Below are 27433 nucleotides of genomic sequence, written 5' to 3' on the forward strand. Positions count from 1 at the left end.
TGATTTCTATGGTACCTTTACTTGAGGAACACATAGCATTACAGAGTAATTTGAGACAGAACAGGAAGTGGATGACCTTAACAGTAGAAAGACCAGTTTCTGGAGGAACAGTATAAAAGAAAGAAAAATGACCCAAGAGGAAAAACATCTTCTCCTACAAGTTCTCAACTTACAAAACCAAATTCACAATTTACAACTTCATAGAAACTCAAGTAAATAATTCACGTACCGTGTTATAAAAATAAAAAAATCAAACTAAATCATCGATCTCTTAAAAAAAAGATATTCTCTACATTTTTTTTTGCAACAATTCAAATGGAATGGAATTCAAAACTAGGACCTTGACTGAAAGGTGAACAATGAACAGTGTATGGAAATAAATCTCTTAAAAAGTGAACCGACAGTAAATTGTAACATGCATTGAGCTGGTTTTAGTGGCAGCCACTGAAACAGTCAGACAAACACATGAGAGTGAGCTGATGATAATCCTGCGGTGGAAAAGAAACCCTAAAGACAAGTGAAGGTAAACCAAGATGGAATGGAAAAAAAAAAGTCACACGATGGAAAATGTAGTTTTATGGACATTGTGAATCATAGAAACACTTTAAAGTTCAGTCCAGTCTCATAAACAGAGCAGGATTATAAACCAGAATACTTCCTTCAAATGATTATTCCCCTTTTGCGGTATTGGGGAACAAACACAGTATGACTAGACCTATTTACTGGCTTGAACTGGCTGAAATGTTCCTTTTTCAAAAAAACGAATTTAAAGGAACAGTGCACCCAGAAACCACAAAATCAAAATAGATATATTTCCTCTCCCCTGTAGTGCTAAAACATTAATTGGCTAAATCGTGTATTAGTTAGGGACAATTTACGTAAAGTTTATCTAACTCTTTTATGGAGTCTTATTATATAAATTGATACTTTCCCTCTCACCTGTAGTGCTATTTATCAGTAGAGATTGATTAGGTGTGAGCTGCCAAATGTTGAAGATTACACCACAGATTGATTAATAGCACCACATGTAAGAGGGAAATATGCATTTTAAGATTTTTGAGTGAACTGTCCCTTTAAACTCTTGATTGTAAATCATTCAGCCATAAATGGAAAAATGTTCTTGTAATTGAATATACATTTGTGGAGATATGAGTCACATGGTTGCTAGCACCAAATTTAAAAAATGTGAACATCAGCACAAATATCTGTTTTTAGTGTTTTGATTTTTTACTTCATTCTAATAAAAAAAAAAAAAAAAAAATAGTTGCAGCCTTCAAATATCCATACTGGTTGAACCCTGACACGCAGTACTTCATCTCCACAGTAACAAAAGGTCTCCTCTCCTCTCTGGACACTGAAGACGGAGGAAGCAGACATGTGATAGTCAGCGTCCACACGTCACCAGAGCAGATGGAGCCTGAGAGGAGCTGAAGTAACTGAGACGCAGCCGTGTAGCCTGGTAGTTAGATCGAATGCCGGAGCCACTCCATTGGCCGCTGGTCTGATACGATCTCCAAAAGGAAGTGGCTTCGAGCAGGACTGGATTTAGCTAACAGGCTAGCAACTTTGCACTTATAAATAATACGTAGGCAGGAGTGGGGAGCCGTCCTCATGACATCTTCCCTATCTGGATCTTCTTCCAGGCCTCTGAAGCCGTGAATATACAGGAGTCGATGATTCCTGCGACCGTGAACGTCCCGCCGACGATGGCACAGATCTGCAGAAAAGGAGTCACTCTGTCAGTCTCTGTGCTTTACTTTTCTGGCTATAAAAGGCTGAAGATCAGCTGTTTTTAATCAAAGTCAAATCATAACAATACAGAACAGTGACACCTCAGTATGTGCTGGAATCTGCCGCAGCTTGACTCACAATCTTAAGCCATGACTCATAATCACACTGAGCACAGTCATATCCTACCCATGCCTTAAGTCATGATAAACCTAAACAACTCCAAAGACAAATAATGGTGTAGCTCATCAGCCTGGCAGCCAATTTAATCCTGACCGCATTATCAGTCAGCAGGAAAACTTCCTGATGAGGTGCTGCGGGCCGGGCCAAAATTCCTCAACTGACAGGTCAGGTGGGGAGGGGAGGCAGAGAAGGAGAAAAGGAATTCAGGAGGTAATAATAATAATTTTTTTGGACAAAAAAACAACATTTTGAAGAACTTTTGAGCTGCTGCTAGGCACACTTTGTAACATAGAAAGATTTTCGCCTGTTTCCAGTCTCTATGCCAAGTAAGGCTGTTGATCATGGTGAAAATCATAATTGTTATTATATTATTTAACACAATTACTCACTTACAAAAAAAACAAAATTCTGTTAAACAACTTCTATTTTCTTGAATTCTAAAAACATAATTCAACTGAAAAACCAATAGAAAATGAACATTCACAAATGAGATAAATAAAATAAATAATATTTAATATTATAGTATGCACACATTATACACATATAATAACTAATATAACAATTTAAAATAAAAAACTTAATTAGAACAAAATGAATTAAATCAAATATATTGTATTAATAATAATAATTCAAATAATAATAATAATTTTTCAAAACACGTTGCAAACTGCTTTACAAGAACAAGTTAAAAATAGACATAACAACTGATAAAAGTAAAGTTAGAAAATGACATCGTCCTGTGCAATTAAAAGAAAGTTCAAAGAAGTTCAGATAAAATCAGGAAAGGCTCTCAGATAAAAGTATGTTTTAAGAAGAGAAATAAAAGAGATCCCTGACTCAGCCAGCTTGATTTCCTCGGGCAGGTTGTTCCAGAGCCTCGGGGCCCTGACTGCCAACGCTCTGCCCCCCTTAGTTCACAGCCGGGCCTCTGGAACAGTCAGGAGACCTCTGCCCGAGAATCTCAAAGTACAGACTGGTGTTAAGAGGTCAGAGATGTAGCAGGGAGTGAGCCCATGAAAAGTAATCAGTAAAAAAATTGTAAAATCAATCCTAAAACATACTGGGAGCCAGTGGAAGGATGCTAAAAGAGGAGTGACATGATCATGTTTCTTGGCTCTCTATCTCTAGCTCTCTGCCAAAACCTACTGAAAACCTTTAAACATATATTCAACATATTGGTAAACTGTATTCAACATATTCCATAGGACAAAGAAATCGCTTCCCTTGCCCGGTGTGACTGCTCCTTATAAGTCGGCTACTGAGGCTCCTTCAGTGTTGTTGTGATGGCTGTATTCATATTAAATTGTTTATGATAACTGTGTTTAAATGTTGTAACTTGTCTCCTTTTATGCTGCTTTCTTGGCCAGGTCTCTCTTGGAAAAGAGATTGTTTTAATCTCAATGAGACTTTTACCTGGTTAAATAAAGGACACATATATTCCAGTAAGGGAAAAACAGGCAAATCTTCGTAAATGAAAAGAGATGAGCTGGATTCATAACACAAGGAAAAACAAGAGCATCATTACAAAACAAAATGTTGCACTATAATCAATTTTATCTTGATTATCTTGCCATCATAATTGTGAGAATCCCAAATTGTATTTGAAAATAAACCTTGATTAATTACCCCCAGCCCTAATGCTAAGCCAACTGTAGCAGCTGCTGGCTGGAGCTTCATATTTACCACACAGATGTTCATATTCTCATTGAACTCTCAGAGAGAAAACTAACTTATTTCACAAAATTCTGCATAATTTCTTTAAATGCAACATTTTTAATGACCTCTTAAGAGACCAATTAAGAAAATGAAACCTAAAATCATAAAAGCAAATGTAAAAAACTAGAGTATTCCCAACATAATTTTGGTCTCCAGCAACTCCTGAGGGATATCTCTGCCTCTTTGGCTGCTAAAAGCTGCACTTTGTTCACCAGTTAGTTGTTTACACTGTCTGTTGGTCGTTTGTTTGGCAGGTAGCATGAAGTGGGTTTATCACAACTTATTCACTGATGAAAAGCTGCCTGCTGGTAAAAACAGGGTAATGAGAGCAGCAAGAGTGAAACAAAAAAAGTAAAGCTACCGGTGGTAAACCACAACAAGCTGAAAGATGCTTAAAACCTAATTAGAGAATCTGATGATTATTCCCTGTGGGTCCATTACTACAAGCAACAACTTTTTCTGTTACACTTACTGCAGCTTTAAAGTGGTCTGACAGTATATTCCCATAGGAGCTGGTAGAGACCAAACATGAGCTAAAAGAAAATGAGAATGGAGGCTGGACGTGTTAATAGGTAACTGTTGGTAATAAACAAATGGTGATAATGCCAGTGTTGTTTTCAGAGCTTGTTTCCGCTATGCTTAAACCCGGCGGGCCTTCTGTATTTTTGCCGTTTTTCTTTTCTTTGGGAGGCTGTAGCGGGCTCAATTTTAGGGATATACTGGAGATACTGGTGTCATATGAAACCAGAAGACCCAAAGAATCCATTGATGCCATGTCAGACTATCATGTCAGGAATGTGCCAAAGTAACGCTGCAAAGTTGGGCTATTTTTTAAATTTGGCATGGTGATTCATGTGACCTTTGAAGTAACTTCTTCAATTAATTTTCAGGTTCACAGCTTTCAGATGATGTCCACCACTTTCATGTCTCATTTATTGATGACCTGCTATCTCCTCCTAAACATCCATTGCCCAAAACCCACAATTCTCAAAAAGGAGGCCGAAGAGGTTAATTCAGGGATCAAGGAAGTTTATTGTCATTACTGGGACGTGTTGGTACATTAAGGGGAACGACATAATGTACTCAGGTCCCGTTGGGGGAGCAAAGATTTAAAAAAAGGAAAGAACCCTTAGAATAAAAAACTAAGAAAGTCTGTTATTGCAGCTTTAAAAATATGTTTTAAAGCCTAAAACCATTTTTTTTCTGTATTTAAGACCTTGATTTAAAATAAAAATGTAATGTTGTGGCAAAGCCTTGAGAAGAATCCACTCACTGTTGTGATGAAGCGGTAGAAGGGCTGTCTCCTCTCTGTGTACTTGACTGTGATTGGACTGAGGTCGTACCGGAACCAGATGGCCGGGATGATTCTGCCCGTGTGGCTGTAAGCAACGTACTCCTGTGTGACATGAAAAAAATAAATAAATAAAATTTAATTAGTTTTTTTGAGCTGCGTCTGGAGAGAAAAATCGATTTAATCAACACCAAGACGGTTAATCCTGTTATGTTTAGAATGAAGAGCAATCTGTTATTTCATTCTTATCTGAGGTGGTGGCGGTGGTACTTATGAGTCATTACAGAAAATGGTTTTGGATAAAGTCACTCAAAAGTCATAAATGATTCACCGAAAATGAATCTTGGCTGAATGAAGATAATGAAGTAAGCGGGAGCAGGCTACACTGTGTTGTGAGTTGTTGTTGTTATGTGATGACATGGATATCAGTGAGCTTATATAAATCGCATTACTGCAGAAAAAGACCCCATCCTAATTCACCTAAAGAAAAAAAGATGCACTGGGCATGCCTCAGCTGGACTGCTCAGGACGCCATTCGCTTTGATTCACAGCCGACCTTCACTGTTTTTACTCCAAACTCCAAAACCAGCTGTCAGTCAACACGGTTCTATGTTCTGTGTTTATGGTTTGTTGACATCTGGGGAGCGAGTCCAGTCACGAGGCGTGAGCTTTCACTTCCGGGTGAGTGCACAAGTTAACGCGGCTATACATGCTTAGGCCATATGTTGGGATGGTCACGCTGCACGTGCAAAAACAACATATAACACAGACGATAGGCTCCAACATGTGAAATGGGAGAGGAAAAGAGGGATTGTAGCACCTAATGATGTAAAAACCTGATCAAAAATGTAATAAAACCTACTGCATAACATAGAGGTGCATCTAAATTAGAATATGATGGAAAAGTCCATTTCCAGTAGTTCAAGTCAAACAGCCCCAACCAAGTATTGAGTCATATAGATGAACATACTTTTCTATATTAAACATACTTTTTAAAATTGGTCTTTTGTGATATTAAAATCCTTTTGAGACACTGAATTTTAGGTCTTCATTAAATGTAAGCCATAATCATTAAATTTAGAAGAAAAAAAGAAATTAAATGTTTCATTCTGTGTGTAATGGATCTATATAATGTGTTATGTCCACTTTTTGAATTGAATTACTGACATAAATAAACTTTTCTATGATATTCTAATTTATTGAGATGCACCAGTATGTGATATGTGTAAGAACATTCTGCTGATACCTTTCAGGTGGGTGATTTTTAAAAAATAATTTTGACAGACAAAGTAATAATAATAGAAAGCATTCTCATGAGATTATGGTGTCAATCGCTAGTTATCACATTATTGAGTGTAATTACATTTAAGTGCAAGTTTTTTATTTTTTACATTTTCATGGATTAATTACATTTTTGGGTGCTAACAGTGATAACAGGAGGAAGGCCGCACCTTATTGGCTACCGTGTACTGGTAGGAGAACCTCTTTTTGCCTGACAGGTCTTCATACACTGTTGGAACAATCTTCAATATGTAGTCATGTGAGGCCAGAGCTGCAGGAGAAACAAAGTTATTTCAATAAAAAAAGTGTCCAAAAATGGATGTAGTTTCAATCATGATGCAACTGGCTGGAGCCTTTCCATTTGAGCTGCAGTGTCAGCTGTGTTTCCACTTTGGATTCGTCCACTAGGTGTCTCATTTCATTGCATCATCCCGAGACTTATATAAATGTGACAAAGTGGTGATGGTGAGTACATGTGCAGCATGGATACATACGATTAGAAGACAGCCTGTTGGCCCCTCCTAATGCATTGAAGGCTCCTTTTACGTTTTGTACCTGCGTGACAAAAAGAGAAAAAGGAGATCTGTGTTCAGCCTGTAGAACTTATCTCTGCCCATATTTTTTCTGGGGTGTTTCAGTGCGTGTCCCGACCTGGAGCTTTTCTCCAAAGGCCAGCTTGTGGATGTTGTGGGTCATGTCAGGGCTTTGGGGCTGCGCTGTGGCGCTGTGTGTGGACACATGGAAGTTTCCTGGTACCTGAAGACACACACACACACACACACACACACACACACACACACACACACACACACACACACACACACACACACACACACACACACACACACACACACACACACACACACACACACACACACACACACACACACACACACACACACACACACACACACACACACACACAGAGCAAGTTAAGTTTGTGTGAGCACCTGCAACACATTTAGTTAACTAATGACCAAGTCTGATTACACACACACACACACACACACACACACACAGACACACACACACAGACACACACACACACAGACACACACACACACACACACACACGCACACACACACACACGCACACACACACACACGCGCACACACACACACGCGCGCACACACACACACACACACACACACACGGTTGGAAACTAAATGGCCCTTGCCTCCTGAAGAAAAAATCCACTTTAACACGTTTCACATATTTCCAAATGTTCCACAAGCAAGTGTTAAATGTACAACTGCTGGGTTAATCATTTTAAATGGACTGGAAAGACTGACGCACAAAGATGGTGGCAGGACATTCAGGGCTTCACAGGGCCCAGACTGCAGCTGTAACTGAAGCCGATCCCAGAGCTCTTCCATTTAACATAACTCAATTTAGACTGGAGGAGGAAGCAGGTCCTCTCATGCAGGGGCTCTAGGTTTAAGTCCAAAACAAATAAGCAACATATATCCCGAGAGCTAATGCCCCCCAAAATTATCAGGCCTCTTATCCGACCCATCATAATTTAATTACAGTAACTTTTGACTTTCTCTGCAGGAAATCAGCCATGTAAAACTCTTACAGTGCATGTTCTTCGTCTCCACTCTAGTATGTGATGACAAGGTCTTACTTTGTTGATGGTGAACTCTCCCTCAAAGCGACAACCGTCACCCTGGTTGAGAGGAACCTTCATGGAGTTGTCTATGTGACCGACCTCATGGCGGCCCATCTCATCCTGGATGTCCAAACCCACCACTGAAGAAACAAGGAGACACGGGAGAAAATTAAATACATAATGAACAACAAATATGAGCCAACATATCATACACTGTCCTCTCCTGGTTGCAAACATTTACTATTTTCACACAATTTGTTCTATTAACTGATTAGTCAAACTAGAGAAATTAATGTACATTATATATGTATATAATAGGTAACGCTGACAATGTTTAAGTACCTCATATAACAGCTCTGAAATAAATCTTAACTATCCCTTTAACTATTTTTTAAAGCAAAAAAAAGACAAGCTTAAAAACTTAAATTGTGTATTTTATTTTGACCAATAAACTTGTTGTTTTAGCTCTACACCAAGCATTTGCTGCCGTTTTGTGGGATAATCTTGATCTTTATTTTGTTCTTTGAGTTTAATAAAGTGAAAAAGCCTAAAACTAATACTGAATCATAAGCTTATGAAGCAAAATTATACATATATTTCAAAACAAATATCATTATAAATTGAAAAACCTTTGAATTTAGATTAAACAAGTGAAGACATCACACCCATTAGAAGGGCATTACTGAGACTCTTTATGGACTAAAACAATAATTGGTTGATAAAGAAATGACTGATAATGAAAACAAAATATTTATTCTATCAAATAACCAAACAAAACACTTTAATTATCAGTAGAAGAGAAGAATAAAGAGAGAAATTGTGCAGAAAGAGTGACCCACAGAGTAAACAGACCACCTATGCTGCCTGTCTGTGTTTTTCCATCTAAACTTCAGTGACCCCCCTCCTGCAGGCCGCTGTGTTGGCACACTGGCAGTGGACTATTTTCAGAGCCAGCCTGCTCCGTGTGTTGGCTAGCAGTGCAGAGAGGGAAGTCTGCTGGACCTGCGCTAAAACCTCCACATGCCGTCTGTCTGACCTTTGACATTCAAGTTCGACCCCCTCTACGTCTATCGGGATCTCAAAATACAGTCCACAAACAGAAGTCTGCCACTGTGAGTGCATCCCAGCTGGTTGTTTCTCCTTTTTAAGACATTTAAAACTAGAAATGCCTTCATGTAAAGTGGACCAGGGGCGAAGGGGGAAATTATTATGAGGTTATTATGCGCGGTTCTGCTTTTCCATGAAGTCACAAATCAAGACCTGGCAACCCGTAAAGGTCAGAGGAGGGAGAAGGTGTTTAAATCCGGAAAGGCATGGCGGGGCAGATATATAGTAAAAAGAGAGATGGAAATGCCAGCTTTTCCATGATGAAATAATTTCTCCCAGAGAGTAAATCTGTAATAGATGACAACCTGTTTGGAGGCCTGGAAAATAACCTGATGTATAATATTAACTCTCAGCGAAGGAACATTTCTAGCCATTACATGCAGCTGCAGTGTGGTCAGACCAGCGTGTCAGAGCTGGTATTTAAGAGGGCCCCACATTTCTGCAGAAAAAAAAAAAGTTGAAATTCTGCAAATAAACAAAACCGCCATACATACAATCACCGAGAGTTTAATTGGAAACGGCATGAGACGGCTTTTGTTTAGGCATGCCATGACCGAGCTCGTCTAAACACATGGCCAACAGCTGTGTGTCCGCATGCCAAAGCCTCGCTCGCACAAATCTGGACTTCATTTTTCACACAAGCATTTATTAGCTTTGCCATTTTTGGATATCGCTTGAATCAAACGAGTGTGTGTTTCTGTGGTGCCCGAGCCTCGCAAATGTGTGTGTGTGTGTGTGTCATTGGGCATAGTTTCTGATGGGAGTCATGGGGCGCAAATAAACGGTGACTGCTCTCTGTCCTGCCCACTCCACTGACATCGAAGTGCAGCAGCTTAGCCGAGAGAGGCAACTCAAACTCAGATCACGTCTGTGCGGCAACACGAGATCAAAAGAAACGACACGGGGCGAAGACTGCCCTGAAACCCAGCGTTATCTCACAGCATGGGACAATACAGCCGGATAAACAAACCATTATGAGTCTACTTCTTTATCTGGGGCATCATAATCTTTTGCCAATATGCCGTGTTATATGATAGGGTGCGGTAGTGTCTGATAAAAGGGGGAAAAACAGAACTGTAAAAAGGAGAAACACACAAACAGGAAGTGTAATGCAAAGAAATTGTGTAGAGTTGTATATATGTATATATTATGTATATACTCACAATCACAGTGTAAGTTTGGCAAACTGATGTTTAAACTCACTTCTATCTTCCCACCACTGTCTTTATCAGGATCATCCACATACAGTTCATTTACACTGGAATGGACAGGAAAGAGAAAAGTGGTTAGATGAGCTCAAACCAAAACTTCTAATGAGAGGAGGAAGTCAATTTAGGGACAAAAAGAGTACTTTCTTGTTCTACGGCACACACCACTTCAACAGTCGAGGATTAATCTTCTGCCAAATTGTACAGAAAGAGCATCCGTGTATCTCTGTCAGTGTAATTTCCTTCCTTATTACACCCCCTCCTCTCCAAGTCATCCCTTATTACACACACCAAGAGGCTGACGCATGCACAAAGACAATTTCCTGTGAGAGAACTGACTCCATTCATTGGTTGCAACACGGGCACATCAGAATACATCATAATGAGGGCATTGACATTCATGATTAACTCCCTATCTTGTGTATTTCAGACAGCAGGTTCACCTGCAACAAAAGGAACCCACAGGATATTACAATATTAACATTTATTCTGAGACTTGGGGCTGTGAGACCTACATTTCTGTGGCTATGAATCCCGTCAGCTCAGACAGGAACAGGAAGAGTATGAAGACGCAGCAGAGGATGGAAACTGTGGGCAGAGAGGCACAGAGTTAGAATATTAAGTCTCTGTTGATGTTACACATGACATTTATTTCACATTAATCTCAGATTACACCGTCATTTCAAGGGATGATGCAAAGCAAATGAGTCGGGTTGTTCCAGCCTTTAGGAATGGCTGACCTAAGATATTGACATTAATGAAATCACAGTGGCCATAAAATATTTCCCTAAATAGCTGTTTTACTGGCGGCGTCCAGCCTGCCATTACGCAGGTTTTTTAAAGACCTCCTACACTAATTACACATTAAATACCAGCACAACAGGCAGCCATTACAGCATATCTGATTTGAGAGAGGTGAGATCATGCTACACAAGTCCTTCAAACGCTTTTTTGAAAAAAGGTTTCTTTGGACAAGCACACACAGACAATCATGGCTCCTACAAAAGCTTCAAGGATCCAAATCCAAATTAGGAAAATTAACCTTAAATAATAAGTATTTTTAAAGTGTGAGCTTAAAAGGAGAAGCAACCAGGCTGTCTGTTTCATTTCATGTGTCAAACTAATCAGCCAAAGAGTCACATAAAACGTCGTCATGTGTTTACTAAGATAAAAATGGAAGGAACTGATCTGTCTCTGCGCAACTGTGGTTTATCCGGTATGGCGAGAGCCTCGGTCAGAAAGCTCTCACTCAGCAGGTGAGTTGTGTTTACGTGGCAACTGTCTCCTAGGATCTCTCAGTCACATGACCTTGTGGTTGGCAGGCCTAACCTGCGGTTGAGAGAGGCTTTACATAAGGTAATGTTTAACCGACAAACAATGGGGAGTGTCGCTATGACACATAGGTCACCAATTCAGGTTCATTAAAGGACTTGTACAGTAATTCTTCCCCTGCTTCAAAGGGCGCAACACTGGAAGGGGATTACTAAAGAGCAGCGTAATAGGCTGCTGCTGTTATAAACTTCAACAGGTCCGCAATGGAATTATTGACCAATCAAATGATTCACAAAGACTGTTTTTTTATTTAAAGGGCCAGTTAACCTCCAAATCAAAAGTACAGTTTTTTTCCTCTTACCAGTACCCTTTCTGGTTTACAATCTGGACTGTCCAAGTTACTCCACCACTCAGGTAGATATTTTTAAAAAAGCTGTAAAAATGTCTTATTTAACTTATATCACACTTGAAACCATGTAACCATGTGTTCTTTTTAAAGAAGAATTGATCTTTATAAATAAAGATTTGATAGTCTAAAAATGGCTTTGCCTTCAATGCTGAAAAGAAAAGTTAATTAGAGAATTGAAACCAATCTTGAACATAAAATCAAATTGAATTTTGAATCTGGAGAATTGTGAAAGTCCTACCATATCGTCAAAATGATATAAAAATGTCTATTGTCTATATTTTTCTATAGTTTCTATCACAATGTCAAAAAGGCCCCCAAAAAGCTGAACTTGTACGTTAATATTTAGGCCACTTGGATGACACTCTGATACGCTCTGATTCTTGTCAAAATACTCTGAACTTTCCCTTTATCAAGTAGGTAATCAAACAGGAGTAAATAAAAATAGGCTTTGCCATCTGGTTATTTCATATAGACTATTTATCTATTAAGTTAAACCATAATACATGCTATATTGTGATGAACCTGTATCGGGATAAAGGATTTGGGCCATATTGCCCAGCCGTAAGTGAAGCTAGATGGCAATTTGCTTATTGTGCTCAAACCCAAAAATACTTTTGAAAAAACTCAACGGCAATGATTTTTTCCATAAATCATGACCTGGTTACTCAAGATAGTCCACAGACCTTGTTGTTAGCGGTTTCATCTAATAACTTTACTAGAAAGAAAAAGTTTCTACATGAAACTGATTTATGGATCATTTCGAGAGAAGGCAGACATCTCTATGTTTTATATTGCCCAAACTCACCAACTCACACCAAAACAACAAAGTCTTTTTGATTAGGAGGTGAACTGTCCCTTTAAACCCCAGCTCATCCTTCCCTCTTCTCAAACTTGGAAGGAAAGGGGCTTAAAAAGTTGCTTTATTCTAACAGAGATGAAGCTTTCTTCCTCAGAGCTGTGACAAAAGAATCGGATACAATAACACCATGAATCAGTCGGTGACATCCAAAACTAGAGCTGCAGATGCGTAATCAGATGAGCCATATATTTTCACCCTGCCTAAGGCTCATATTCCCCAACACAGCACAGACAAATTAGATTTTTTATCAGCACAAGCAGGACAAACATATATTATGACAGAACAACAGATTTATACATTACATCCAGAGTAAGAACAACTCCACTGTGGCCCAAACAGAGTTATTGTTCACAGTAAATACTGTTAAAATTGAGCTCAAAAGGAATGTGGCCCTAAAACAAAATAACAAAAGCAGATGGGGTCAAATATTTGACCTTTTGTGAGGAGGGGGAGTCAATTTTGAACCACACAAGCCACAATATGTGAGTTGACCTGTCCGTGGGTAAAGCAAAAACAGTTGTCAAATACCCAATTCAACCCAATGCCCTCACCCCGAGACAGTGGATGGAGACAGGAAGGGCGTTGATTGTGCACAGGAACTACTTCCATCCATTTCCTCATGGGTGGAAACTGCGCGTATATCTTTAGCAAATCCATTCTCTTCCCTGTCATCCAGGAAGGAGTTTATAATCTGTTTAACAACGTCAACTATTCAGTGACAGAACTGCTTCATCATTCTCCCTTTAGTTTGCTTTAAGGCTGACATTTTGCTCTAGTATCAGCTGACGAATGAATCACCAATACGAGTAAATGACAGAGGAGCCAAAAATGGGTCATCAGATCTTTTCTATTCAATCAGGCAGTGAATAATCAATACCATACCCTGATTACACAATGACTTGCTCATGACAAGCGGGAAAACACATGACCTGACAGGAAAAGCATTCAGATTTCCACTGATGACTTCTGAGGTGCCTGAAGCGATGACAGAGCATTATCATTAACATTCTTACCATACTAGTTTGCGCTAAAACAGGTACTCCGTCAGCAGGACACACCGCTGTGCTGGGACAGGCAGGTACTTGAACTCTGGCTGTCAACTCCTCCCCTGAATAAACTCTTTCCAATACATCTACCTCCATATGTGGTGCCTGGTACCGCTTTTTGTAGTTACCTCTTAATAAGAAGCGCACATACAAACCATATGTATCTAGGATTAGGACTGGAATTATGGCAAAATTCATAATCTAATATATTTTGGTCAATATCAGGATTACTTGAATTGTACATACTAAAACTTAAAAAATAAATAAATAATACTAATGATAATAATAAAATTAATGAATAATAAGAAAAATAATACATTTCATTTATATAGCGCTTTTCTAGACACTCAAAGATGCTTAACGGGCAATAGGGGTGGACAGGACAGGAAGACAGGGATGGAAGAATTAGCCATCAACCCGTCCGTACAAAAACATACATACAATAAACTTACAATAAACTTTGGATGAATATACAATAAATGAACATATATACATTAAAATAATTACAATAAAAATAATAAATAAATTATATTATTATTTCTAATTCTAATTATTATTATATTAATAAAATAAATTAGATAAATTAAATAATGTAAGTTGTAATGTTATTGCACGTCCACAACCTACTGTAAACTACTTAAAATAAATATTCTATACTTTTTAAATCAGTAGAATTATGTTTTATAAGAAAATCCACTGTCAAAATCATTTTTTTAAATGTCAATGATGCATGATTCATGATGTTTCCATGTCAATGAGTAATTGTGTTAAATAATTGTGATGTCATGTGACCAAAATTATCCTCGTCAAAAGGGAACAAAATGAGCTTAGCAACACCTCTAAAGTGATCTAATTAATTCGTTATATCTTGTTTCGTACAAAAACTGAAGTGTAAAGAGAAGTTGTGGTTTTAACATGAAGTTAGAGCGACAGCCACGAAGCTAAGCACAAAGACTGCTGACAGCTAGATTGGCTGTGTGAAACACCTCTAATGCTGGTTAATTAACACATTACATCTCGTTTGTTTATTACGCACATAAACTGAAGTGTAAAAACAACGATAAAAGTGCAACTTGTATTTTGTGCAGTGTAAATTTGTTATAAGCTGCTGGAAGGAAGATTTTGACACCTTTAAACAGAACCAGGTTAACTGTTTTCAGTCTTTGTACTAAGCTAAATCAACCGTCTACTGGCAGTAGTTCCATGTTTCAGCACACACATCTTCAGCTAGAAACCAAATAAGATATTTTAGGTTAGTGACTGAAAGGGAAATAGAACTTAATATGTGGACAATTAAAACTTGCTTACACAAAAGGTCCAAATAAAAAACATGAAAAAATAGAAGCACATTATATTGGCCTTTTATGTGTGAAGGACTACTCACTGAAAGCTCCTGTGTATGTGGGCTGGGTGAGATCTTTTGGCACTTTCCTGTAGATATCGAATCTGAGGAGAGAAATGAAGAGAAGGAAACAAAAAAGGGAAAGGGGGGTGAGAAAAAAAAGAAAGAAAATGTAAACACTACGTGCTGAGAAAAGGAGCACATTCTGTACCCATAAGGCTGTGCGATATTACAGAAGAGTGGAGGAATGTTAGCTCTGGACCACCGCCATCACACACAACAGGTCCAGACAGCCGACCGCAACGCACACACACGCAGAGTTTTTACAGGGTTACACCTCTTCCTTTGAATGTGAGCTCTGTAATTCTGACCTGACCCCAACAAAGGTCTCTGACGCTCGACATATACACAGGAAAACACAAAGCCAACATAAACACACACACCAGTGAAAAGAGACGCGCTGGAATCATAAACAACTTTAAATTATATGGTGTGATCCTATTGGTAGTGAGTGGACGTTATTGTATAATCACATACAGTAACACCCACAGTGAAGGATTCAAGGCTGCGGATTTATTCTCATTTTTAATCTTTTATCGATTTAGATATATTCAGCCTGTGCGTAAATAAGTGAATCAGAACTGGAGGCGGTTCATTGCAACCAGAGACAATCAACTCTCTTATGAAATACTTTTGTTGCCTATTTGGGGAGCTGCTGAGAAGGTGGGAAAAAAATCTGCTACTCAACACCAAAACTATTTAGGTTCATGAGTTCTTGCGCATGTCCTTTTTGGGGCAGTGAAACATTTTCGACCCCAAACTCTCTGTCAAACCCCACCCATTCCCTTTTTCTCATCTCCACTCTCACACTCACTCCCCTTCCTCATCTCCGTCCAAAAACTCACATCTGCTCACATTTCTTCCACAGAGAGCTGTCGGTGAAATAATCACAACTGATGCAATGCAGGGCGGGGGAGGAAGTGGGAGGGAGGGCTTCCTGTCCAGCCCGGGCCCTGCTGCTTCTCTTGTTTTGCCCTCAGCTTTCACTCCTTTGTTTTCATCTAAAGGAGCCCTACATCCTCAACACCTCAGCCCGCTTCCCTCCGTCTCTTCCTCTCTCTCTGATCCACATCCATCTATAACTTTCTGCACCCTTGTCCCATGAGGGATTAGATCACTGTGTGCTAATAGCTGGCCTTGCAGGATATATAGGACAGACAGCATAGAGAGGGGCGGGGGGCTCAGGGAGGGGTCGTTGCTCTGTATCAGGATGAGAATAACTTTCAGAGTAACACACTTCCTGAATGTTAAGCTTTAATGTGGCGAGGGAGGGTCTCTTTCCTCGCGTCCTCTCCACCCAGCCGCAGCACTGACCCCCTGATACCACCAGACAGGTGGAGCACCGCTATAAACATCGCTGTCACGTGAAAACCTTGAAAGTCTAGTTTGGACGACTTCCATCTTTCTGAGGGCAGTTCAAGGATTACATGCTCCCCTGTCGCTGCTAGGGCTGTGACTCTCTAGGCACCGAACAATGACATTATGACTCCGAGATCCATGATGCAATTATTATATGATTAGCAATACATCGTGATGTATCAAAATGTTTGATTTCCATTAAGGATCTAGCTTTAACATGTAAGCTGGAGTCTAGTAAGGGGGGGGGGGGGTGCAGATGGGGATCCAGTCTTAATATTACAAGGGCCCACATTAAGGTAGTCACTGTTGGTGTAACCAGTCTGGCCAACATGTATGTTGGTGCATGCGAGTCCATGTGTGTGTCCAACTTGCCACCACTTTGCACTGCTCTCAAATGTTGGTTATTGATAATAACTTCCCCAACCCACAGAATTGTCTGATGCTGGTTTCCAGTTGGTTCAAGTTGCAAACTTTCTCAGAACCTGTTTGCTTTTTCAAAGGCTAGAGAGCATGTCATTACTGTATACGTCCGTATAGGTCTCCACTATTCCAGAAACGCTAGAGCCAACTTCAAGCATAATAACAACAATGGCAGACTACATCGTTTCTCTACAAATGCTGCGTCTTGCTTTACGAGCCTACATTGGCATTCAAACACCACTGTTGTGATTTCGCTGTCAAAGTGAACTTCTGTGTTTTTATCAATCCTTGCTGGTCATAATAATCCCGCCCCCAGCCCCTGAAATACGTAAGTGGTTCTTGGATCGAGACCAGCAAAGAGTTGTTGTCGCTCTGGAACCAGTTTTCCTGGCTGAGAGCCGGTTCTTTGGCAGTCGAAACACGAGGAACTGGTTTGAGGTTAGGCACCAGTGCCAAACCTGCCCTTGAATTGCCTTGGTAGAGTTAAGTAGAGTGTAGTGTAGTAGAGGTGTGAATCACCAGGTGTGAGGCCTCACGATACGATTTTATCTTGATACTTCAGTCACAATACGATATTATTGTGATTTCAAGCATTTTGCAATACGTCGAGTATTGCGATACAATATATTAAGACTTAACTGTTTAACTGATTTTATGTCCACAAAATTCAATTCAATTTCAGTGTCTTTAGCATATAGCTAAAACCCTCATAACTTGTGTTATTTCGATAATATCCTAAAGAACATGGTGCCAATAGATTCCTGAGATCTTCTCAGAACTATGATATTAACTATGCTGTATTGATTGTTCCCCAAACTCTAATGTGTAGGTAATCAATATACTCTGAATCCCTTGTACAGCAACTTTAAGCTTTGACAATAATTGAATTTGTATTATGCGTTAATTTAGTGTTCTTTTTAACTTACAGTATAGGTGAGTGTGGTAGCATGTATGAGGCACATTAATTTGGTGGAGTTTGAACCACCTGAACATTATGGGGAGGAGGACTCACCTTTCAGTCTGTTTCTGTGAAATCTAAAATATTTTATAGTATATTATATACATTATATGTATATACTTGTAGATGCATTTAAGGTATGCTTCATTACACCAAACCAGAACAACTGATGTCACAATTTATTATCAATGAGAACTTCTAATGAATTTTACATTTGTTACAATATACATGGATATCCTGTTGGGCTACTGGTAAACTTATTTTATGTACATAAACTCTTTTTTTGAGTTGTACTGAACATGAAATGTACTCAAATCAATTTTATACTGCTTTCATAGCACATAAATAGATCTCAGTTATATTTTATCACACAGGAAAAAGCCCTCTTAATATACTTGGGCCATAAGATTTTCCTTTGAGACACAGTCTATATCCCAGACCGGGTTAAAAATAGTTACAGGGACCCTCACGTCTTGCTGTAGGATCACAAACTATTATTTTTAGCAGTCACAGTTTCCCGATGCTAAATGCGAATGTGAGCGAGGAAACAAAATCTCAGTCGTCTGGACACTCGAGAAGCAAGATGGAAACTGATGCTCCATGTGAACTTTTAATAGCCTCAGATGGATGTTACTGTACATCTGTCCACCGACAGTCTGGATATTTCTGAACACAGGCTTCGAATTACACTTGAAGTAGAGAGGCTGGAGATAAGGACCAGAATAACATTATGGCGTCACAGCCCTATCTTGATATTTATCTGACACAATATTTACTTAATCAAAGTAAAACGTATGATTATGTTGATATATGTTATATTTGTTACATTACAAATATATCATTGTGCTAAATCTGGGAAATATGAATCAATAAGAATGTATTATTTTTTGTTTATTCTGAAGTAAGACTTGAACTTCAGTATATGAAGTCATTTAAATATCTTTAGACTTTTATGTAGAATAAACACAATGCACTTCAGTCACACTGAATAAAATAATAAATCATTTTATTTGTAAAAGTACAGTAAGGCAGAATTTATATTGCACAAGTTTAAAATATACTTCTAATAAATGACATCTATGTACTTTTGTTCAATTGAATATGATGAGGCAGAATTTAAAATACATAAAGCATCATTTAAAATGCAAAAGTTGAAATACAATTTCATTGAATATATAAGTTTGCAAGATAAATGTGTATATTTAAGGCACCTATTTTTGATAACAGATGAATCATTAAAGTCATTTTTTCATACAAAAATGTCTGTTTTTGCTGTTTTCAGTGTTGTCAAATATGCAGATTTCCTGCTTTTTTTCCATTTTATATCATATTAAACTGAATATCTTTTAGTTTTGGACTGACAAAGCAAGACATTTAAAGACATCACATTGGACTTTGAGAAACTCAGATGGACATTTTTCATTATTTTCTGACATTTTATAGACCAAAAATATTGATAGATTAATCAAGAAAATAATTGGCAGCTTAAGTGATAATAATAACAATCATTAATTGCAGCCCTACTTAATATACTTCATTACTTCAAATGCTCGTGTGATGCACTCTAGCATATATATTCACAGGCTGGGTAAGAGCTCAGTTTCACTTCATTTCCTCTGCTCAGAACACTCTGTATTCATGAATACTAATGTTGACTCCTGAGAGTTCACCTCGTTGATGTCTGTAATTTCCTGAATTACAGTCAACACACCTCCCTCCGTCACTTCCCACTGCTCACTCTTCTGTAAAAAAGAGCTCAGATGTTTTGTTATTAGTGAGGACATGATGTACCAGCATCTTTCTGTTGACACCACAAGGCCGCTTTTCAAGGAAGGGCCCTTACTAAATAAACCATATCTCGCACATGAGTCATAGCGAGTCAGTAGTTCATCTTTTTTTTCGTACTGCTGAGCAAACCCACATAACGGATGTTTGTGATTAATCTGCTTCTTCTCACATATGATCATTTCGCATCACAAGTAACACATATGCCTTTATGTAGGTTTCTGTTCACGTATCTGCCCGGACTATACGTCAAGTATCAGCAAACAGTCACCTAAGATTAAAAGACGTGATATCTATTGACAGCGAGCATCATTACCGAAGCTCTAAAATCACCATGATCTAATTATCGCAGAAGCAAACACACGACATCATCAGGTTAGCCCAAACCCAACCCTGCCTGTGTCAATAAATGACATAATCTGAAGGTCAATTAAACTAGGGGGTAAAAGCCTTTCAGTCATTCACTCAGTCATTCAGAGGAGCTGCCATTCAGTCAGTCTGAATGAGGTTATCATTATTAATAGAATCACCATTCAGGAGCAGCACAGAAAGCCAATATGTTCTGTTATATGGAATTCCAGTGTTACTACCATTTAAGGTCTTTTATCAAGAAAAAGCCATTTCCGAACATTCATATCCAATCTAATGTGTGTTGAGTAATAGTACGTGACAAAAAGTGGAAAAAATTAAGCATTTTAAGAGGGGATGGGAGGAAACTCTTTCTGAATTGACTCATTTCAGTAGGTTTTTCAAATGGAAGTTTGGTTTATGGATGGGAGTTCAGTCATCCTGTTTGAAATATTGCAATTTCAGGTTTGATTGGAATCAATAACTAGAGCAAAATAGTAATAATGGCACAAACATTTTTAATATTAAACAAAAGAAAGATTAGATTTAATTATTAACTAGCCAATTGAGACTGACTGAATGTTTACCAGGTCATAAACTCCCCAAAACTAAAAAAAAAAGAACCCAAGAACTTTTATCTTTACAAGGAAAGACTTTCAAAATAATACTAAGGGGACGGAAAACAATACTAGATTCCTTAAAAAGACCTAGCTCAGCCTCACTTTTCTGTTGTTTTGACAGACATTAGAGTAGCAGAGTGGCTTAAACATCTTAGGTACATAACAAGGAAGCCAACAATGATCAATGATTGATCAGTAACTGTTAACCAACAGCAGGGAACTGAGTCCCAGTTCACCCATCCGGAACAGTTAAGACTCAGATATAATTTACACTTTCTGTGGACAGCTGAGGACTTGTACTGGTCGTGCAGCTGCAATGTTGTGTGCATTGTTGTGGACATATGCAGCCACAGCCTCAACTCTCCAACACTAGTTTAACTGTGAGGCTGTCAGCTGTTTGTCTGCCTAGCAAACTCTGTTTCAGAGCAACCGGTTTAACAGGGCAGTTGGTTGGTTGAAGCAGTTGGTCATGGACTTAGCAGGAAAAAAAGAGCTGGGTAATTTCAACTCTCTGATGAGCTGTGCCAATTTTTTTTAACTGTTGACACTGTTACACTAATCGGTCAAAACTCTTATTGTTGGTAAATTAATAACATGCCTATTCTAAAATTTTATATTTTGTTGAAAATTTACTGAAATATTTCAAAACGTACAATTCATTACTCCAATTTTTCTAAGTATATATTTTGCTAAGTATATATGCCCAAGAACACCAAATGTGTATTAATTCACAGCTGAATATAGTCCTGAACAAAGACATACATAACTCCTGCCTGAGTAGCATTTGTTTAAAAACTACAATGCCCAGCTGTTTTAGGAAATGACTGCGTTCCAGACAACTCAGAACTTGAAAATGTCCAACCTTTACTAGAAAAAGTACAATTGAACGTCATTTAAAGTACATTTGCACATTCTTTAATATATATACATACACACACACACACACACACACACACACACACACATATATATATATATATATATATATATATACACATACATATATAGGCCATAGCGGGCTCAATTTTAGGAATATGCTGGAGATACTGGTATCATATGAAACTAGAAGATCTAATCTGTAGGCACCATGTGCATTATATTGTGTCGGGAAATAACGCATTATGTCTGGAAATAATGCTGCAAAGTTAGGCTTTTTAACGTTTCATTCAAAAAAATTCAGAGCCTTGAAGCTTAAAGTTGCGGAAAGTTTGGAAAATGCTGGAATTGTTGTGGTCCACACATGTTTGATATCCGTTAAGTTCAGACTGAATACTTTGTTGGTCAGTCTGTGGGTTTGACTCTCATTGTGGAGAAATAAAAAGAGAGGGGGATTAATAGACTGATAATTTTCTCTTAACAATTCTTAATTTTGTGGACACAAAATGGAGTTAAACAGATAAATCACAATATATTGTATCGCAATAATCACTGTGTCACGTTAAAATAATATCATATCATGACTCAAGTATCGGGATAAAATCATATCGTGGGGCCTCTGCTGACTCCCACCTTTGATTTATATGTATAATCAGAGGTGAAAACTTTTTTTACAGCATCACTGAGCACCAATGGGCTTGAGCTCCAAAGACAGGGCTCAGAAAGTTAGGACACATGTACACAATGTTCAGTAAAAGACTTCCTTCATATATATATATATATATATATATATATATATAATATACAGAAGTAAAATTCTGGGAACACATGGTGAAATCTACAGTAATCTATGTTGCTATGCACTCTCACCCTGATGACTAACCCCGCAGTATTTCTGAGTAGTCGAAACCTCGATGCAACTAGTTAGTTGGTCAATCAAACTATTTCCAGCTGTTGCAAGGCAGGTTTTGTGTGATCAGGGCACCAATTCACTGAATCATCCGGACGGGAAATGACCACTTGATAACCTCATGACACACAACCTCTCAAACAACCGTCAAACACAGGTCACATCTCCTGTGATAGTGCAAGCGAGACTTACGCCAGTTCCTGCATGTTGACAAATTCATTTTCTTATTACAACACAGCTGTGGTCTGTAGAAAAGATGTGAGCAGCTGTGATCACTTTGACAGGCTGTGTGTTATCTATGGCTGCAACTGACAATCATTTCCATCAGCAGTTACCAAGGTGACATCTACAAATAGCTTTTTTTGTAGAAATAAAAGTCCAAAACCTAAAAAAATATTACAGTTACCGATATGTAAAACACAGAAAAGAAAAAAAACCTAAGGTTGGAGAAGCTGGAAATAGAGTTTTTTTCTTTATAAATGACTGGATTTATAAACTGATTATCAGAAAAGTTGTAAACAAATAAATAAATTAACTACTTTGTCAGCACTCGTCTGATCTCAGCCTGTATAACCAATATTTTGACCAGATTATCAACATATTCTGTTATTACCACAGAAAAAAAGTAGTTAGTTCTCATCATCTTCTTATCTATCTTATTCGGCTAAAACTGAAATCAATACATTGATTAACTGATTGACAGAAAAATTATCAGAAACCATACTAACAGCAAAATAGTGAAAAATAAAACACACATGCTCCTATTCAAGCTTCTCACATGTGAAGCTTAGCTGCTCTTCTTTCACTGTACACTGAATACTTTACTTTGGGTAACTTTGGGTTTTGGCCAAATACAACAAGCCATTAAGGGTATTCCCTTGGGTTCTAGGAAGTTGTGATGTCACTGGTTTGCTACTTTTTTTGCATGATATATTTTCTTTTAAACTTCCTCCCAAGCATTAGGGCTGCTTTTATGGAACCTTATCACTTATTTTAATGGATTTTTTTCAATCTCGTTTTTGTTAAATGCACACACCGGAGAAAAAGACTGGTCTCAATGCAGGCCTTTCATAAGATCACAGGTAAAGTTATGCAGCAGTGGACTCAGACTGACACAGCTCTCGCAGGATCCCAGTCAGAATGAACCCCGATTTCTGTAATAATTCACATTTACATTCGTCTACAGAAGTTGGACTTACACCCACACTGAATTCTATTGGCCAGATACCTATGACATGGACCGGCCAACAGCTGTTCAAGTCTCTTCAAGATTGTGATACACAATGTGCGTGTGTGTGTGTTGTTCTTACAGGAGTGCTACAAAGCCTAAACAAGATTACTTCTGTGAGAATAAGCGGCCTCAGGCCTGTCTGTGAGAAAGACGAGCTACTACCTGCCTTCTTATAATCATTCAAATACAACATTGTGACGGTTTGATTGTCTTTCTAGTGGAAGAACAATCCACACATGACTTTGTCATGTATTACTGCCATGTAGTACAGCTGTCACTGTCCAAATTATGACCACAGATTGAAACACCCTGCCCTTTATATTAATAAGGGTGTGCTCTATTGACAGTTTCAACAGCTCTGCAGGTGTGACTATCAGCCCTGTTGCTCAAGTATCTATAGGTTAGTTGAATGGCTCCGTTAGTCAGGTGTATTTCTGACTGTTTATTGGCTGTTTTTCACTTTTTATTAGTGGCTAATGACTCTGAATGCTTTGACCCTCTTTGTGTATTAGTGAGAGAATAGAAAGAATAAAATAGAGTGGGTGATTATAGATCTTTGTTTAGTGAATAAGACTTCAATAGGCAGGCCACCACGTTTGATTAGTAAAACATGCAGCTATGACTCAAGTGTATTGAGTATCACTGTGTTACTTTACCCTCAGGTTACTGTAATCACTTCTTGCAAATATAAGGACAGATGAGGAAATCTGCACATGCGCAGGGAGGAACCCACATAAACACTCTGGGAGCATACCTGAGCATCACTCCCCCGACTCAACACAAACTCTACACCCCCCGCAACAATGCAGCTCATTCATGCCAACTGTGAAACACCACTGTTACAACTTTGAGTCGCTCATTAGTAGGCGATGCTCTGCCCACCGTTAATTCATCCAAAGCTCACAAACTGTAAAACACCGCCAGCGTCCCTTCAAATTTCACCCACAACCAACAGAAGCTCCGTACTCACCTCCTAACATCGAAAGGCATGATGTTTGCACGTTTGACAGGGGGATTAGCGGACAGAGCTACAAACAACAGGCTAACATACAGCTCCCTTCAACGCTACCGGTTGTTCATCGGTACCGGGCTGACGTCAGCTTAGGACGCTTTGCAAAAGCTGATTGGCCGAGAGCTACTTCCTATTTGCTCTGATTCTTCTTCCTGTGAGACCGCTGCACCTTTTTTTATTTTATTATTATTTTATTTTTTTACAGTTTGTGTTAATTAAAGTGGGAGGAAAGTTCTCAGATGTTTAAAATTGAGTGAAAGTAGCAATATTATCATGTCGAAATACTTACAAGTTAAAGCTACATATTAATTTGCTTCAAAATATCACGCAGAATTACCCATTTCAGAATAATACATTACTGAATCACAATTATTGATTCTTCATGTTAATGTCTGATGAAGCTGATAGAGCTGAATCTTTATTTATTCATTGTTTTAATGATTAACTGTTGAAATTGAAATGATCAATTACGTATTATCTTTAACCATAATAATACATCATCATTTATTTGTTAAATAAATGTGTTGCCTATCAATAATTTGACTCTGCAGAGTAACTAGTAGGTCTGACTAATGTTGTTAAATAAATGTGGTGGAATAAAAAGTAATCCCAAAATGCAGTGGTGTAGAAGAAGAAGAAGAAGAATTTTTTTTTTAAATAGAGTACAAATACTTTGTAATTATAATTGTAAGATCTGACTACATTCATCTGCTGGTTAATTCCTCTAATTAATTCCTATAAAATTCTAATGTGTAAAAAGATAAAGGAACATTTTTCTATTAGTTTCTTGACTAAAATTTGATTTTCACTTATATTTTGTTTAATAAATAACTTAAGTAACATGGAATATTTTCTTTTATTAACTATAATTTTTTCCCCAGTGTCATTTATGTGTCAGGGACCATGCACACAAATCATTACTGTCACACAAAGACAAGTCCCTGAATAATTAACACATAATAGGGTGTATAAGGGTAGGCTATAATTCAAATATGGTACCCTTTTAATCAAAACATTTTTCCTGTAATTGTTTTTGAGTCATGATTATTATTATTATTATTATTATTGTTATTTTAATGTGAATAATCAATCAGTTGTCTCTGGCCAAATATTCAAAATACATTCTGAAATAATGATATACCTCTTGAAATGTATATAGAATTCATTATAATGCATCAATATAACACATGAATGAACAATTCACCTGAAAATTACTACCTTTCTCTTCCAAGATTTTCTTGCCTTTCCACTTGGTGTGCTCCTATTCTCATAACTAATCAATTGCACTTTATTTGACCTGTACACAGTTTGTCTAAACATTGTCAGAAAAGCCTGCAAATGATTAATCAACATGGATTACTAGGGAAGTTTAGTGCTTGTAAAGTTCTGCATAAGATAAGAACAGTCTATTAGTGGGCAAGTTCATTTGTGTGTGGGATTTTTTTTTTCAGCAATAATAATTATTCTAATAGTTATCATGATTACATCAGATACAGTGTCAAAGTATTTTTGACCAGAAACCAAGAGCTATATGTTTGAACTCATAAAAGAAAATCCACAAAGACAAATAATTTAAGGTTTTTCCCATGCATTTTTTTCTGGTCTCCCCACACTCAAGTATAGTATGCATGAAACGAAATGTTTTTGGCTCAAATAATGTGTCTGTTGCTGAGACACTAGAAGAGAGGATAGGCCCTGTGTTTTCCCACTGATTGCTCAGCTGTTGCCTGTGGTGACAATGACAGTAAACAGGCAGGGATGACAGCAAGTGACAGCGAGGTCGGACCGCAGGAAATGCCTCTCTGTCGTCCTCTGTTTCACTTCCCTTTCTGGATGAGAGCTACGGTTGGTTACGGGCCATAATTATGGGAATCAAAAACAGAGCAATAACTCAGGCTCTATTTTCAGACCTAAATCTCAATATTCTGTCCAACACAGTACAGACACACCCATACAGGTTTGTACACAGGAGGAACGATGTTGTCACTTATAGAACAGGAGGTTTCTCGTTTTTGAAATGTACAATTTGGTTTCATATCTGGTCTTTTTTCTGGGATGTCATTATCCCCTATTTGTTTACTTTCCTATTTACTCCTTTATTTATTTATTTAAAAAAAGATATATTATTATTTGAGAATTTATTGTAAAATGTTAAATGTCTAGTAATATTTTTTTATATATTATTAACACATTGCATTTTCCCCTAACATAATTTTCCTCCAACATATTTATTTCTGTGTGATTTTCTTTATACATTTCTTTATGTAATTTTTCTTAATTATGTGGAATAAATAGGGGAATTAGTGCAAAGGTTAATAAATACAACAGCAAAATCTATTCTATTTCATGGAAATACACTGACCATTGCTTCATCCTGTGTGCTGTCTGCTAACTCATTAGGTGTATGATTCCTTTCTAGCACGTAACACCATCACTACATGACTGGAGGGCAGACGCATTTGAGGGCTAAATGTTTAGGGACAGACTGTTTCTGTTTCAGAGTCGTCTTTCCTCCCTAAGTGTGTAACATTCCTGCTCTGTGGCATGTGCCTCACAGTTGACTCATCTCACAGGAGTGTGAGGTTAAACCGGCTGGAGAGTTTTTGCACTTTGTTGTGATTGGTTAAGTTTCTGTCCTTAAAGCTTCTCCTCCCCTCCCCTCCCCTCCCCCTCTTCCTTTCTCACATAACACATCTATTTTTTTAAACAGAGAGACACAACAGCATAGATGTGGATTCACTGGGCTGAGAGTAAATACTAACTAAATAACAAATAAATCAAATGTTTAGAGCAATGATT

The 27433-nt window shown here is 38.0% G+C and overlaps 1 protein-coding gene across 1 annotated transcript; it reads right to left on the reverse strand.

Annotated features, from left to right (window-relative positions):
* ergic1 (endoplasmic reticulum-golgi intermediate compartment 1) lies at positions 1-24735 on the reverse strand. The gene is made up of 10 exons (XM_059345785.1): positions 24593-24735; positions 15098-15159; positions 10643-10715; positions 10083-10177; positions 7828-7952; positions 6851-6955; positions 6694-6754; positions 6370-6470; positions 4901-5023; positions 1-1717 (listed from the first exon to the last, which is right to left on the reverse strand). Exons 1-10 carry the CDS (start codon positions 24610-24612, stop codon positions 1610-1612), a joined length of 873 nt encoding a protein of 290 aa, XP_059201768.1. The 5' UTR covers positions 24613-24735; the 3' UTR covers positions 1-1609.
* Between the last annotated feature and the right edge of the window lie 2698 nt (positions 24736-27433).

Source organism: Centropristis striata, chromosome 12 (assembly GCF_030273125.1).
Source record: "Centropristis striata isolate RG_2023a ecotype Rhode Island chromosome 12, C.striata_1.0, whole genome shotgun sequence".
Classification (NCBI taxonomy): Eukaryota; Metazoa; Chordata; class Actinopteri; order Perciformes; family Serranidae; genus Centropristis; species Centropristis striata.